The sequence below is a fragment of the Podarcis erhardii genome, assembly GCF_964252035.2.
Source record: "Podarcis erhardii genome assembly, chromosome: 7".
NCBI classification, from domain to species: domain Eukaryota; kingdom Metazoa; phylum Chordata; class Lepidosauria; order Squamata; family Lacertidae; genus Podarcis; species Podarcis erhardii.
Window position 1 is genome coordinate 58,449,566 of NC_138511.1, and position 16,717 is coordinate 58,466,282.

At 50.9% G+C, this 16,717-nt stretch overlaps 1 protein-coding gene across 1 annotated transcript; it reads right to left on the minus strand.

Annotated features, from left to right (window-relative positions):
* Window positions 1-1,146: 1,146 nt before the first annotated feature.
* ZC3H12A (zinc finger CCCH-type containing 12A) lies at window positions 1,147-15,891 on the minus strand. The gene is made up of 6 exons (XM_081872441.1): window positions 15,741-15,891; window positions 14,491-15,051; window positions 5,387-5,526; window positions 4,236-4,470; window positions 3,611-3,717; window positions 1,147-3,401 (listed from the first exon to the last, which is right to left on the minus strand). Exons 2-6 carry the CDS (start codon window positions 15,036-15,038, stop codon window positions 2,434-2,436), a joined length of 1,998 nt encoding a protein of 665 aa, XP_081728567.1. The 5' UTR covers window positions 15,039-15,051; window positions 15,741-15,891; the 3' UTR covers window positions 1,147-2,433.
* Window positions 15,892-16,717: the final 826 nt, after the last annotated feature.

Genomic DNA, 16,717 nt, shown 5'->3' on the forward strand with positions numbered 1-16,717 from the left:
TCTCCTCAGCTGAAAACAACCCTCTGCTCTTAGGGCACACCTCACACAGTTTCCCTCTTGGATTTAAATTATGTTTATTTATGAAGTAAGGAGGGACAGAAAATATTTGTCCAGATAAAACTTGATTAACCAATTCTGCTGTTTGTAGCCGAGCAGGAGGCACACAAGGAGTCCTGGGCACCTCAGAAGTTTGGTGACGAGCCCATCAGAGGCAGGACCCTTCTCAGCATGTGCAGCAGAAACTCAGAAAAGTGCTTTTGGAGAAGTTTGAAGCCATTCAGTTGTTATGTCAGAACCTTAGAAGAGCTTGCTAGATCAGGCCCATCTGGTCCAGCATCCTGTCCTCCCAGTGGCCAACCAGATGCACCCATGGGAAGCTCACAAGCAGAACCCAAGCACAAGAGCCCTCTTCCCTTTTGTGGTTTCCAGCAACTGGGATTCAGAAGCATTGCTGCTTCCAATTGTGGAGGGCAGAGTGTAGCCATCATGGCTAGTAGCCACTGACACTCTTACATGAATTTACCCATTCCTCTTTTAAAGCCATCCAAGTTGGCAGCCCTCAGTGCCTCCAGTGGGAGTGAGTTCCATGGTTTAAGTTGAAGGAGGGGAAAGGGCTCCATTTCATGACTCGAGAGCTGCTGTTGGGGTTTGGGGTGGAAATGGAGAGAATGTCTTTCTTAGCATCTTGCAGCACGCACGCACACACGCACTGGCCTCACAGGGGCTTCATGGACCACGCTTGGGATGCAGGAGCCCAGGATTTCTCAGCCACACCCTTCCCTCTTCCATGACAGAGGAAACAAGCCCTAGGGGCAGCATTGGTGTGTCAGGAGGGGTGCCACAGAAATTGCCTCTCACCCTCCTGCTTCTACCTGAAGGCACCTTGCTTCAGCAGCAGTGTGTTCCAACCATTGACAGCCAGTGTGGTGTAGTGGTTAGAGTGTTGGAGCAGGACCTGGGAGACCGGGGTTCAAATCCCCACTCGGCTATGAAGCTCACTGGGTAAACGTCCACCAGCCACCGCCTTTCTAGTTCACAGGGTTGCTGTGAGGGTAAAATGGGAGGAGAATCACGTATGTCGCCTTCAGCCCCTTGGGAGGAAAAGTGGGATATACAATTGCAACAAATAAATTAAGGGGACGAGAATGATGTGAACAACCAGGGCCTTTTATTTGTGCATCACAATCGGTTGTTATTGCTTCAGAGAGAGAGAGAGAGAAAAAAAAGGAGGAGGAGGAAGAAGAGGAGGAAGAGGAAAAGGAAGAAGAAGAAAGATCACAAGACATTCCAAAGTGTTTTTACTGTTCCATGCACTTTAAAACAGCCCACTCCTAATTATGGGACAGCGACCTCAGAAGGAAGGAAAACCAGCATCATCCAGGAATCCCATCCCATTAAAAACCAAACTCTCACGTAATTTACAAAATGTGCAAAGTTATAAGATTACAAACAATAGTTAAAAAGCATTTTGCTTACTAACATGAAACACCACTGTTCCGTGATGTATCATAATATAACCAGGCATACGGGGTTTTCTGGGTCCAGGTGGCTCTTGCAGCACACAGTGCTAGCCTGGCTGACCTATCCCTTTGGCACGTGGGAGAAGGAAGGAGCAGGTCACAGCACCCCCATCCCCCAAAAAAATCCACTCATGGGGCAGGGGGTCTTGTGCTCTGCTCTCTCCCTTCTGCCAGCCGCCACCTGGGATGGCTTCAGCGTCAACCACTAGAAGGACCACACGGAAGAATACATAACGTATACAGAGGGATACAATATGCATCAACAGATCAACTGCTCCTGGCCTGCAAGTGAATCACACACTTTATTTTTTAAAAAATATATAAGCAGGAACCAGGAGCAATTGCTATTTATTCATTACCGAAAGTATCTATAACCGTTAATATCGGACTTGCCAGTCACCAAGACTGAGCCACTAGAGGAGTAGCGAGCACTGAACTCTCCACCCCATATCTAGAGATGCCTCCTTCTACAGTTCTGGAGGTCAGGGGAGTGTGGGTGCCCTTTGAAAGCTGGGAGAAGGCAGGAGGGCAGTCAGAGCACAGCCAGTGCTCTCACGGCTTCCAGTTGTCAGAAGTTTTTTGTTTTTTTTAAATCACAGCAATGTTATGGGAGAGCCTGTTATCCCCTTTTGCCAACTTCACCCTTGCCTGGACGTGCCATTGCTCTTATGTGAAGAACATGCCTTGCCTCTGAACAAATGCTTGAAGGGGAGGGAAAGGTTGTCCCTCCTCATCCTAATTGCTCACTGGCCCATTCAGGCTTCAAAGCTTCAGCCGGTGTTTGGGAAGGACCTTCCCAGGGGAATCACAGAATTATAAAAGTCAGAAGGGACTCTATGGGTCATCTAGCCCAACCCCCTGCAATACAAGAAGAGGACTTCCTCCAGGGCCGAACCACTGCTTTCCCTCCACTTCACACCCCAGGGTTTTGGGACTTGTAAGTGAGGATTTCGGCAGCGAGCTGCTGGGGGTCGAGAAGCTGCGGGAAGCGGCTCATGACTGCGTCCACCAGGTGAGGGTGGAAGATCCCGCACAGGCGGGTGTGAACGTTGGCCCGCTCCTTGGCAAAGTGGTCTGTTGCGGCCCACTGGCAGGAGGCCTTGTCGTAGGGCAGCTGGTGGCCCCTCAGCCCCTCCCTGGGGGCTGTTGGCTGGTAGGGCTCGGACCAGTACTTGGGCCCCAGAGAAGCCCTTGAGTCAGCAGGCAGGCTGTACCCGGGCAGGGAGGGAGGGAGGGCCCTGGCAGAGGAGGAAGGCACCTCTGGGTTGTAGGGCATGAAGCCGGTGCCCGAGCCCGCAACGGACTTGTGGTAGCCCTGGGGCTGGTAGCAGTTGTAGCTATTTGACTCGGGGCCCAGAGGGTGCGGGTAGGTGGGCCTCTGCCCCCTGCAGTGGTGGGGGTGAGAGCTATGGCTGCCTGGGGGGCTGGGCCACATCTCGGACAGCTGGCTCTCCAGGGAGCCAATGCCAGAGTCAAACTGCTCCTGAGACACGTAGGAGAGGGAGTCCATGTGGGGAGAGGCAGGAGGCGGCGGCTGGTACCACTCTGCAGGCCGGTAGGTGCCACCGCCGCTGCTCTTATGAGGGGCCCCTTTGAGCAGGAGGTGTGTGGGGCCTTCCCCGTGCTTGGATTTGTGGGTGGAGCTTTTCTTGTCCACGGAAGCCTTCTGAAAGGGGGTCTTCTCACTCTCAGGGGGCAGGGAGCCCAAGGCTTCCACCTGGGAGGGCCGCCGGCTCCCCCTCTCCTCCTTGGAAGTTGGCACACCCCTGGTCGGGGAGAGCCTGGCGTTGGCGCGGAGCTCGTCGGCCACGGAGCGCTGCAGCTGGTTGAGGCGCTCCGGGTGGTAGAACTTGCACTTGACGCCGTAGGTGCATTTCTTCCCTGAAAAGGGAAGGGAAAAGGGGTTGAATGTGGGGCAGAAGTACCACAGGAAAAATGGAAAACCCTCCTGGCCCAGAGAGAGAGAGAGAGAGAGAGAGAGAGAGAGAGAGAGAGAGAGAAAGAAAGAAAGAAAGAAAGAAAGAAAGAGGGAGGGAGAGAGTTTGGTGCCAGGGGTGGGTGAATGGAGAGTGGAAATAAACCAGCCTTACCGTAAGGGCACTGCTGCTTCTTGTGCTCAGGAACCACCGGCTTCTTCCTCAGAAAGTTGTCCAGGCTGGGTCCATGACGCCCAAGCGGATCATCGGGAAGCATGAACCTGGAGGCAGGCAGCACACACCTTGGTCAAGAGCAGCAGTTCCCAGAGGCCATGATTCTCCCCCTCCCACCACAGCCAGCGACAGACAGAAAACCCAAATGGCCCCTGAAAAGAAAAAAAGGGTTGTAGTTCCAACTTCTTCGGGGAGGTGTTTCCCCTGCCCCCCCCCCGGGCTTGTGCCCAGGAGTAATCACTGAGAAAGCCCAGCTCCTTGCCATGCCCACCCAAACCTTTTGCACAGATGGGGCAGTGTATTTTGGTTCTGCTGTCCCCGGAGACGAATAGGGCACTGGAGTCCTACTCCTGGCCACCAGCACCCCTTCAGACCCAATTTTCCACTGACCAAGTCTAGCTTCCAAGGCCCCACCAGGCATGCTGCCGTCCTCGCCCCAAATAAAGCTTATCTTGGCAGCCATGTAGGCTGGACCCCCCAAGAGTTCCTCAGCAAATCTCTCCCATTCTGTGTCCAGCCACATTCTCCCCCCAGTCCAATTTCCTCGAGCGCCCAAGGGACCTACTTGTCATTGACGAACGAGTACATCAGCAGACGCTTCTCGATGAACTTCTTCCACTCAGGCCGCTCTGCCTGCAGGTCTCGGTAGACGTCGTTGGAGACCACGATGCCGTCCGACTCGTAGGCCAGCTTCACGATGAAGCGGTCATCGTAGCAGACCACCCGCTTGCCCCCCACGCGCCGGGAAGGCGTGAAGACAAGGATCCTCTTCTCCTCAAGCTCGCGGAGGATGTGCTGGTCTGCAACAGGACACACCAAGGTCACCCTCTGCCCAAGACAGCTCTTGGAAGGGCCAGGCATTTGCAGAACAATTCGTGAGCAAGCCAAGCTGGCAGGAGGCTGGGGGAGGCCAACTCTCTAGAGCCGGAAACTGAGAGACGCAGCCTGACCTAGGTAACACTGCCTGCTGCTCACACCCCCAAGCAATTTTGTTCCATCCCTACCCAAATGAGAGCTTTCCCTCTTTCTCTCTCTCACTCAGATGCCATATCACATCCTACAGATTTGTTTGACTTGAACCCTCCTCTTGGGACATGCAAGTGGGAACCCAAATTAAAGCAAGTCTTAGAGATGAAACGTCCACAGTCACGAACCTTTAACGTAAGAACATATGGTGAGCCTGCTGGATCAGGCCAATGGCCTATCTAGCCTGGCATCCTGTTCTCACAGTGGCCAACCAGAAGCCCCAACGGGGAGCTCACAAGAAGGACTGGAGCACAAGAGCCCTCATAGGAGGTTGGGAGAACAAGTTCCATAGTTTAATTATGTTCTGTGTCAAAGACTTTCTTTTCCTTTACCTTTGCTGAGTCTTTGCCATTAGAACTTGCCATAGCAAGGAAAGCTGATAGCACTTCAGGAAAATGTTCAGAGTGGGATTTTGGAGTGTTTCTGGAGGGGGAGTTCTGACCTTGGTGCATCTCGACATCCTTCTGGTCAGGTAGAGGCAATTCAGGGCAACCCAAGAGGCAACTGGGGTGACTATTTGGGTGGGACAGCCAAGCCTCACCTGACATTTCAAAGTATGTGGGGTGGAGGGTGGGCAAGGCAGAGGAGTCAACCATGATCTATCCCATCCAGTGCATTCAGTCATCAGCTCAATGTCAAATGAAAACAGACACTCCCCTGGCTATCTCAAGCCATGTGCTCAACACATACCTGTGATTGGGACATCAGGCCTTGGCTGCTCCTTCCTCCAGGATGGCACAAAGACAGTGATGTCTGTGTGTCCTCGGTCAAGGAACCACTTCACCGCCAGAAAGATGCCCTGGCAGGAGAAGACATCTTTGTCCCCGTGGCTGCAAAGATACAAAGATTCACAGGGTCAGTGTTCAGGTTCCCACGTGACCTGTGTGTCACGAAGGCAGAGGAAACCTCGGAGGAGATCCACTGGGCAAGCTCTGTGCCCTGCTGTTATTTGAAGCCAAAACTCACAAGGAGATGCTGAACACCATGCCACCGCCGCCATTGCCGCCTTCCTTCCCCACACCACTGGGATGCCCCTTGACCTCATTATTGGAGCGAATATTCCTTATGTTAAATGTTGAATTCAGCCCTGCCAGCCAGTCCAACAACCCCTAAGAAGAGCTAGCTGAATCAGGCCAAATGCTCATCTAGGCCAGTATCCTGTTCTCACAATGGCCGGCCAGATGCCTGCGGAAAACCCGCTAAAGGACCCAGGTGCAAGAGCCCTTCCTGTGGTTTCCAACAACTGGGATTCATTGCTGCTTCTGAAGGCAGAACATAGCCATCATGGTTAGTGGCCCTCGATAGCCCTCTCTGCCATCATGGTTTATAAATGATACAGATACACAAAACAATGCGAAACAAAAATAAATAAATCTTATTCTTTTGAAAAACAGCTCCTCTGAAAATATGTTTTTATGTGTGCTGGGAGGGTGGGGGGAATCACAAGAAAAGTCTGCCTGATCAGGCTAATGGCCCAAGTAGTGCAGCATCCTCTTCTCGCACTGGCCAACCAGATACCCATCATGGGAAACTTGGAAGCAGGATTCAAGCATGAGAGCACCGCCCCCTCCTGTGGTTTCTAGCAGCTGGTATTCAGAAGCATTGCTGCCCTCTTGACTGTGGGGGCAGAACATAGCTATCCTGACTAGCAGCCATTAACAGCTTGCTCTTTTGAGTGGAAGAGGTCTGTTAAAGCACTTTTGCCTCCAGGCTGGACATTGCGAGCCCTGGATCTCATCCTCAGCGTGCCCTTCACTGCCTGCTCTGCCCTTTTGCCACTTGCATCAGCCTCCCCCCTCCCAATCCCTTTGGTTCTCTTCCTGCTCAAATTAGCTCTCTGGAAATGGTCTCCGGGTTAATGTACAACATCATCGCTGATAAGTTGAGGTATGCAGTGGATACGACTGAGCTCCTGCACAACTAGTCTTGGTAACACAGGGCAGACTTTTCTCACCAACAAAGTACCTTTTCCAAGAGGAAGTGGAAAGGGGGAGTTGGGAGAGGAATCTGTCCTTCCCAACGCGATCTTTCCAGCTGGGGGCTCAAGGACATGCACATTGACACAGTGCAAAGTTTTCTAACCCCACCTAAGCCAAGGAAAGCAGCTTTGAATGCCAGGAGCGCTCAATCCCTGCCAAACGAGTAAACGGCGGTCTCCCCTTCGGCATGCACAGAGCACAACTGCTTCCCTTTGGAGTCACTGCATCTAGCAAACCTCTTCCCCGCCCACAACTCTGACATGGAGGGGGCAGAACTTCCAAATCCCAGCCTCTCCCACAAGAAGTAGCCAGGTCAGATGCTCCTCTCTGGGCAACAGTCCAGCGCTACCAGCTTAAGTTCCCTGGGCAGTTTCATCAGAGGGTGAAATCCACTTCCTGTTCAAGGCCTTTGTGCAATTAGCACGTGCGCCAAGCAGGAAGGAAAAAAGGACCCAGCAGCAGTGAAGCTGAGAAATGCTCCCCCACAAAGACCCGCATAATGCAAGTAATATTTGCATAGGCTGAATATGTTAATTCCTTCTGGCAGAAAGAAATGTTCCCATAGTTTTTTGATCACCCACACCCCAAAAGATTTAAATTAGGGGCCAGGTGGGGATGATCATAGAATCACAGGTTTGGAAGGGACCCCGAGGGTCATCTTGTCCGACCCCTTGCAACGTAGAAATAATCACAGCTAAACAAATCCTTGACAGAATTCCTGATGGGAAGAAAATATGACTTTCTATTAAGAGAGTGTCTTAAAACTTTCATGGGGCGCTGATGTCTTTCCCAGAGCTTCCTGTTATGATCATGGTTTCTAGAAGCTGGCCTTTCCAAAGCAAGAGAGAAACAGGAGGAACCTCAGGAAGCCACACCTGCCCTGGGTGCCCCTGGTGGTTCCAAGGTCTCCGTAGCCACAGGGCAGGCAGGATGCTCTCTTGGCTTCAGGGCCCCTTTTCCAAAAGGGCTCAAGCAAGGACCGGCAGCGCTTGTTTATCGGCTGGCTTCCTTCCTGCAGGTTCTCTGGGGAGTTCACAAAATAGAGCTTCAGACACAATGATGTAATGATAGAATGCAATGTAATATCTATAACAATTTCTAAGCCTGAAGAGCCCCCAAGCCTGGGAAAATGACGTCTGGCAACAAAAAGACCCCCTCCAAATGCCAGGCAGGTCTCTTTGGGGAAAGTGTTCTACAGTTAAGGGGCCACAACTGAAAAGCTCCCTCAGAGCATTGGAAGAGGTCCTTAGCACTGAAATCAAGGCCTGCCCAATGAACAGGTGGATCCTATTTCTACAGGCAGGTAAAGTCCATCAGCCCTTGGAAGGAGCCCAACTAATCCAAACACCAACCCCCACATCATGCAAGCGGTCAGTGGAGATAATTGCTTTCAAAAAACCAGTTCATTTCCCTCCCTTTCTTGCCATGCAAAGACGATTCTGCTTGCAAAGAGACCAGCGCCTGCCTGTGACCAAGTCACCTGTCCCCTTACCTCAGAAAATTTATTTATTTATTGTGTTTATATCCTCATTTGTAGGATGCTCTCCCCAGGGAGGTTCGGCTGGTGCCTTCATTACACACCTTTAGGCACCGGGCAAAAACATTCCTCTTTAACCTGGCCTTTTAAAATGTGTGGAGTGTGTGTTATTGGGTTGTTTTTGTTTTTATTTCTATAATGTATTTCGTGTTTTTATATTGTGATTTTATGTTGTAACTGCCCTGAAACCTGCGGGTATAGGGTGTTATATAATAAATAATAATAATAATAATAATAATATTTTCTCCAAGGAGCTCAAGGTGACATGTACATTGTCCTCCCCCTCCTCACTTAATCCCCACAACTCTGTGAGGTAGGTGAGGCTGAGAGGCAGTGACTGGCCCAAGGCCACCTGGTGAGCTTCATGGCTGAGTGGGGATTCGAACTCTGGTCTCCCAAGTCCTAGTCCAACACACTAACCACTACACCACACTGTAACACACTAACACACTACACACCACAGTGGTGCGATTACTCAGCCATGCTTCCGAATCGGGTGCCTAGCCCATCTTCACTATATGATGCTCACATCTCTGTTATTCCCAAGCCCATTAAAGACCACATTAGCTGTGCATATTATAGGCCAATCTCCTTAATGAATGTAGATGCCAAGGTATTAACAGAAATCCTTGCTAACAGATTTTAGGCTGTTTGTATAGCTAGATCAGGCGGACTTTATTTGCCAAAGGCAGGGAACAGATGATTTAAGCTGGTAGCAAATCTTTGTTTTTGTTTTTTTTTAAAAAGAACTGATGGGCTGCAACTATTTTTCCTGATGCTGGAAAAGTGTTTGATAAAATACATTGGTAGTTTATTTCTGTAACTTTGAAAAAAATGTGCGTTTCCTCAAGAATTTATGAATTGGGAGTAGAATCTTACACCTCTCCTCAGGTGGACTCGACAAACGGAATTCATCTGAGTGAGTTTGGTATAGAGAGGGCTACAAGGCAGGACTAATATATTTCACCCGTTATATTCATGGTTAGTGCCATGACGGTGTGCAATTTGCCAGAACAGGGAAGACACTCCTGGTTTGCTGCATGAAAAAACTGGAATTTAAAGCAGCTATGTATGCAGATGACTATTACAGTATTTATTATTAGCAGACTCCAATAGTCTATATAAACTAATAAAATCTATAAATTTTTGCCTAATTTCTGCCTATACAATGAATTATTTAAAATCCAAATTCATGCCACTATTAAGTTATCTGGTTTATGTGACTAACTGGCAATTTTGTTGGTACCCAGAGGTAACATATTTCAGTATTTTGGATCCTAGAGATATTTCTCAATTAATTAAACTGAATTTAAACAGACTGATGACAGAGATATCTCTTGATTTGGAAAGATGGGCTTAGACTTAGTATTTGGGATAAAGTTAATATGCTTGAATTGAATATTTTGCCACAGATAATTCATGTGCTTTGTAGTATTCCTTTAGATATTCCCCAAGTGTATTCACACAGGTTTAATGTGGCATTTTGGGAAGTTTATTTGAGGGGGACCTCTCAACTTCATTCTCACTTAAAAAGATGAAGCTGTCAATATTGGAAGGAGTTAATTTTCCACATCCTACTTTACATCATAAGACAAACCTTTTAGCTTATGCAAATGGTTGGCAAATCTCTTTCTGCAAATACCACGCCCCCCCCACAAGGGTAATTTTGGAGATGACCTACTTGGCACCCCTGTATGGATAGATGATGCTTGGACATGGAGCTATAAAGCTTGGACTGTGCCTGTAAAACACAGAGGAAAGGTAAGTGTGGATAATCCCTCAGTGCAAGCATAGGCATAGGCAAAATCGGCCCTCCAGATGTTTTGGGACTACAACTCTCGTGATCCCTAGCTAACAGGACCAGTTGTCAGGGATGATGGGAATTGTAGTCCCAAAACATCTGGACGGCCGAGTTTGCCTATGCCTGCTCTAATGGTAGAGGAGGAAAAGCAACATTAAGAACATAAGAAGAGCTTGGTGGACCAGGCCAATGTTCTATCTAGTCCAGCATCCGGATCTCACAGCGGCCAAACAGGTGCCCCAAAGGGAAACCTGCAAGCAGGATTCAAGCACAAGAGCACTTTCCCTTCCTGCAGTGTCCAGCAACTGGGATTCAGGAGCAGTGCGGAGTCCAGCTGTGGACTCAGCCATCACGGCGAGGAGCCATCAAGAGCCCTCTCTCTCCATGAATTTGTCTAATCCTCTTTCAAAACCATCCAGTTGGATATCATCCTAGAGCGAATGTTTTGAATAATTTCTTTTATATAACTGACAGACGGAAAATAGAAAGTCCTTGTAATTCTTTCTCCTTCTCTTTCTTTTTCTTTGGTGCCCTCTGCTCTGGGCCATTATTGGGGTCCAAGGATTAAGCACACATGAAGGTGGTGGCTGGCTGGTAGAAGAACCATGAGTGAGAGGCAGGGAAGGGAAGATCTCCCAGGGTGAGAGGCAGGGGGTGGGAGCTGGGAGGGTCTACCAGTTTCTGTGAGCAACAAGAGCTGCCTTTGAGAGAGGACTCTGCATTATCTTTTCTCTTCCTCTGTTTTTGTTTTTAGTTAGATTAGGTTCCTAAAATATCATTGTATTATGAAATAGCTTTAACAAAATCTTATAAAAATATCCATCCATCTATCTAATCAGGAGAAATGTCAACTTTCCAGGGGCTCCCTCTCACCTCCTCCAAACCCTTTGACACTACACCTTCCTGAAAGTTGACAGTAGAGAGAAAGAGAGAGTCAATATTAAAATACGAAACAGTATTATGGGAAGCAAATCCCACAAGTCAAAACTGAAACTTTCTTGAGGATCTAAGAGCAACTAACTACCAAACCCTCTTCTCCTTATTGCAGCTGCTGGAGAAAATTTGCATGCTGTTTCCTAGAAGCCTCGTGTGGAATGGCTTGCGAAGGAGCCCAGCAGACTCATCTGATGTGGCAACAACTGTGAAAAATTCCCTTAGAAGGAAGTGGAGGCCAATTCTCCTCCACTCACCCCTCTGAGATTTGCATATAGTTGCCTTGAGTATTATCCAGGGGAGGGTGAATCAAGAATGAACACAGCAGTTCGTCATTCCACTCTGAACAGGAAGCTGGCTCTGAAACTGCCCTGCTCTTCCTGGGTCCTGGTGGCTGCTTGTTTATATAAAAATAGCAAGGCAAAATACAAACAAACCTTAGAAACAAAACAAATTATCAGCACACTTGTGTAGGACTTGTATCCCCCTCCACCCTGCTCCTTTAGGAGGGTCTGATGGACAGGAGGCAGGCAGTAAAAAACCCTGAAACCTTAACTGTGATCAAGGAGCAAATGAGGATAGCAACTGCTGTTTGCCCCATTTCCACCATAAAAAAAAGAAAACAGGCCCTTGCTGGATCAGGCCAGTGGCCAATCTAGTCCGACAGTAGCTGACCAGTTGCCCTAATGGGGAACCAGCAGGCAGGACCTGAGCCCTCTCCCATCCTGTGGTTTCCAGCAACTGGGAATCAGAACCATGGCTGTCTCCAACTGTGGAGGCAGAGCACAGCCATCATGGCTAGCAGCCCTCTCCTCCAGGAATTTGTCTAATTCTCTTTTAAAGCCATCTGGGTTGGTGGCCATCACTTTCTCCTGAAGGAGCGAGTTCCACTGTTTAACTATGCCAAGTTCCTAACACCACCACTGCCTTGGGGCAAAGGGGGCAGGGGGTATCTGAACACTACAGTAAGGATGCTGTGCAGCTGCCTATTGGGGTGCGTGTGTGAGGTGATGGACACACTATGATCCCGGAATGAATTAAGATGCCATTCTCACCTCCACTACCCTGATCAATGTTAGAACTTCTAACAGGCTCTCAACCTCACCAGGCCAGGTGAGGAAAAGCTCTCTCCCTTTGAAGGGCTGCAGGGATGTCCCCATTCTAGCAGCTAACTCTTAAATCAGCACTGTTTTCCTGGGAGACTTCTCCAAATTCAGAGAACATCCAGCATGGACTGTGTACAGCCATACCTCAGGTTGAAGTAGCTTCAGGTTGAGCGTTTTCAGGTTGCGCTCCACGGTGACCCGGAAGTAACGGAGCGTGTTAGTTCCGGGTCTCCCCATTCGCGCATCCGCAGACGCTCAAAATGATGTCATGTGCATGTGCGGAAGTGGTGAATCACGACCCATGCAGATGCGGGTTGCGTTCGCTTCAGGATGCGAACAGGGCTCCGGAACGGATCCTGTTCGCATCCAGAGGTACCACTGTATATTCTCTGCTACAAGGGTAGTCCAGAATCAATCACACAGAATTTGGCATTCCAGAATCGTGGCTTTCAAAACCAAAGAGCACCAGCTCATAAGTAATCGAGAAAAAGGTTTTCTCCCATTGGCAGGAACATGAGAGTTTGCCACTGCTTAACTTCTTAAATGACTGGCAAGTGCTTAAATCTGTCAACAAGCTACAGCCAGTAACTTGGGAGTTGCTTCCCCAAATTCCACAGTTGAGCGGGGGCACTTTGGGTATCAAGTAAAGGGAATACACTCAGATTATAGTTTACTCAAAAAGGCACTCCCCACATTATTCTCATTCTCTGTTTTTCCTGGCCACAGGCAGACTCCAGGAAGGAGTGCTGGCGCAAATAAAGGTTTTAGGATTCTTTTGCTCAGGGTACCTTCAAGAGAGGGTCTACATCCAGGCCCTCTCTGCAGTGGCCCTGAGGTGCTTCTGGGAAAGGGGCAGGTACATTTTGGGCCCTGGAAACTTATGAATCAGCACAAAGGGTAGTTTTGAGGCGAGTGTTTTATGCTCTCTTAATAACTGGAAGGTTGCAGGCGGGGTGGGTGGGTTAAAACAAGCAAACTAGCAAGGACAAATCTGCCCCAAGACATGCCCAGAACTCCTGCAGGGGGAAACTGGCCTTCCAACCCACAGTTGCTGCCTCTTCCACTTGAGATGCACCCCCTCTCCACCTGCTGCACCCCTTTCAAATCAAATCAAATCAAATCAAATCAAATCAAATCAAATCAAATCAAATCACAGCTCTTAGATGAGCAACAACCACAAGAGAGAAATGATCACTATAGAGCAGGGAACCTGCTTGGTCAGATGCTTCCTTACAAGCATAATTCCGTCATAGAAATCCAGAAATCAGTGTTCCAACTTGTCTGTGAAAGCATGAACAAGCAACCTGTATGCTGCCACCACCTCTTTTAACCCTGGAGTAAAATTAACTTGCCAGGCAGATTCCTGGGCTTGAAAGTTAATGTTAAAAAAAGTTAGGTAACTCTCCTCTCAGTGGAAGGGTTGCTGTTTCAGGAGGCTGACATCTCTGCCACCAGTTCCTCTCCGCTCCCCATCTGCAGCTGCTTCTGCCCCATCCCTCAGGAGCAGAGACCCCTGGATTGTATCACCCACTGTCAGGGGAGAAGATATGATACAATAACCACGCACCACACCACAACACACCAGATCCCCATTGTAATTTTTGCCTGGATTTTATTGTCAAACTGGGGAGACCACCTCAGCTGACGAGCAGGATATACATATCAGACCACTATATCTACACAGGGCAGGATCTTGCCCTCTGGACAAAACAGGAAACACAAACACAGGCCTTTCCCTCACAGCAAGGCAGAGGATCCTGCCCACAGTGAGAGGAACAAAAACATACAAACTTGTAACACGAGGCCCTCCCCTTGCTTAAGGAGGTGGACGTGTTGGTTCTCAAGCGGCTTATTTCTTGCAAAACAGCAGAGCATGGCTTGCCAGCTGTGCAACACGGGTCCTGAGCAATCTCCCTTGCGCCTGAGGCCTTTCATATGGCTGGAGGCTGGAAGAGGAGCAGGTCAGAACCTCTTCCCCCTCCCACCAGTTCCAAGCGCCACAATAACAACTCTTGCCCCATCACTGCACAGAAGATCCTCTTCATGGTCAGAAGGAGAGAAGGCCTGCCCACTTTCCTCAGGCACAGGAAGGAACTTGACAGCGTGAAAAAACCCAACAAGCACCCTGCTTTTCAGAGCCATATGACATCAAGCTCTGTCAACGCCCCACGAGTCAGTCATGAAACCACTACAGAGGGAAAGTACACAGAGATGGAGAGGATAGGCAAAGAACTAGGCCGCTCCCTAGAATATTGACATCTGGGCTTAAAAAGAACAGCCAGGTTGGGCATTTAAGGTGTCACTCTCTGCTTATAGGATCATAGAACTGGAAGGGACCCAAAGGGCCATCTAGTCCAACCCCCTGCAAGGCAGGCGCCACAGTCCCAGCAAGCACCTCCCACGTGGGAGGGAACGAGCCACCACAGACAAGGCCCTACCTCATGGCCACGTTGCTCCCGTCAATGACGATGGGGCGCAAGTTCTCCCCGTCCTTTCCCTCCAGAGGTGTGGCCCGGGTGGGGCTCTGGTTTGCTGCACCCCCTCGGGGGACCAGCGGTGCCTCGGGGGCGTCCTGGGGTGCCTCAGCAGGGTCCCTCTCCCCCGTGGCCATCCCATGCTTGACCAGCTCCCCGAGGACCGTGTTGGTGTCAGCGTTCGGGCCGTGCTTCTGGAGGACAGCCAGGATCTGCTCCGAGGAGTAGCCCAGCTTGCGGAAGAAGTCCACCTTCATCTGCATTTCGGTGCTGTCCTGCTCCAAGGAGCTCCACGACTCCAGGTCTGCGTCAGACTCCTCTGGGCTTGGGCCCTTCAGGCTCAGGTAGCCACTCTCCTGCATGGAGCTCCCTCCAGGCTCCTCCTGCCCACTGCCACCAAGGCACTTCGTTAAGGGCAGAGGCTCAGGCCAGTGGGCAAAGCCACCCTGAGGGGCGGTGGAAAGGCCGCCTAAGTTCATCCTTTTCTCCTCTGGGCAGAATCTGTTCCTCATTCACATGCCAGAGCTGCAAAGGAAAACAGAGCAGCTGTTACAGCCAGACTTCAGGAGGGAGTCGGAGGTCCAGGCTGGAGCACTCCTGACTGCTTAGCCACAACTCAAGCCTGGGGTACAGGAGGCTCCATGGGACAGAAACAGGCAGCAGAGCCCCACTAAAGAATCTCGCCCACTTCCCAGTCATGTGCTTTCCCTAACCTCGATCCAGGAGGCACCTCCAGCCAGGGCTGCCCCGCCTGGACCCAGGAACTCGCCACTTCCGCCCCGCCTCGGTCACTCTACAAGGAGGATTGAGCGGAGTGGGGGGGGGGGGAGTCGCCCCCGATCGCTCCTCGCCCCCAACGGAGACGCGCGGGGGGCAGAGTTCAGCTCCTGCTCCGCCTAAGGAAGCCGAGGGCGCGGCCTCGCTCCCCACCCCCTCCGCTGTCACCTGCCGGCGCTCGTGACCTTGACGCAGCCCCAGCCAGACCAGCCGCCGCGGTGATGGGCGCGGGGCAGGAAGCGCCCCGTTTCCACCACCGTGGGGGCGAGGCAGCGCACCGGGGCGCTGCTCCAGGACACCCTTTTAAAGCTGGATCGCCCCTCCAGGACACCCTGGATTTAAGTTGGATTGTCCGCCCCCCCCCCCGCAAAACAAAACAAAAGCCAGGCCGGGGGTAGAGGGCGCCGCCTCCGCGCCCGGCCAAGCGGGCTCCCTACCCGGCACTTCGCCCCCGCCGCCGCTTCTTCCCCTCCTTCTCGCTCTCCAGCTCGGCGGGGCCCGCGCGCTCCTCCATGGGGCCGATGCGGGGCCGGCCGTGGCTGGTGCTTTATAGGGCGCCGGGCTGCTGGCAGCCGAGAGGCGAGGCGAGGCGGGGAGGAGCCGCCTGCCGCTTCCTGAACCGCCCTCCTCCCCGGCCCGCCCCGGCTCCGCCTCCAGCTCCTCCGACGGCGCGCAGCGAGGACGCGCGGGGGACCCATGGCCGCCTGGCAGCGCCGCTCGGGGTTGCCACTTTCGCGGGCGCGACTCGAGCTGGTTCCCGCGGCGGCCGCAGCTCCTGGCTCTGTCGAGAGCGTAGCCCACCTCGCCGGGTTGTGCGGAGGGAGAGGGCCTAGTACGCCTGCCTGAGCCGCAATGGTCACTGCTTAGGTTGTAAAATTATACACCACTTGATAGTGAAAGCAAAACAAAATCTCCAAGCTGTTTACCACGAGAACAAAACAAGATTATCAGTAAATGCAACTCTTTAAAATGTTGCTATTCGTATATAAATCCCATAACAACTTGGGACCAGTTTGCCTGCGAGATCACCTTGCCCCACATGTGCCCACTCAACTGCTTCGTTCTGATGCTGTTAAAGATGCCCCTTAATTCCTGTTCCACATTTGTAAGAAATCAATATTTTAGTGTGATGGCAGGCACCTACACTTAGGAACTCCCTGCCTGTTGAAAGCAGCATAATTATCATACACTTTATACACTTGCCTGTAAACTAAAAAGGCCCAAATGCTGTAGCTTCTCCACAGGGGAATTGTTCCAACCCCTCCAGACTATACAGTTGTGCTTGTTTTGCTGGTGTTGTATGTGCAATACATAGCATTTCAGAGAAAGCAACCTTGGGCATCCTAACTACATCATCATAACCACCTGATTGCATGTATCTTTGCCCAGCCGACCAAAGAGAAGGCAGCATGGC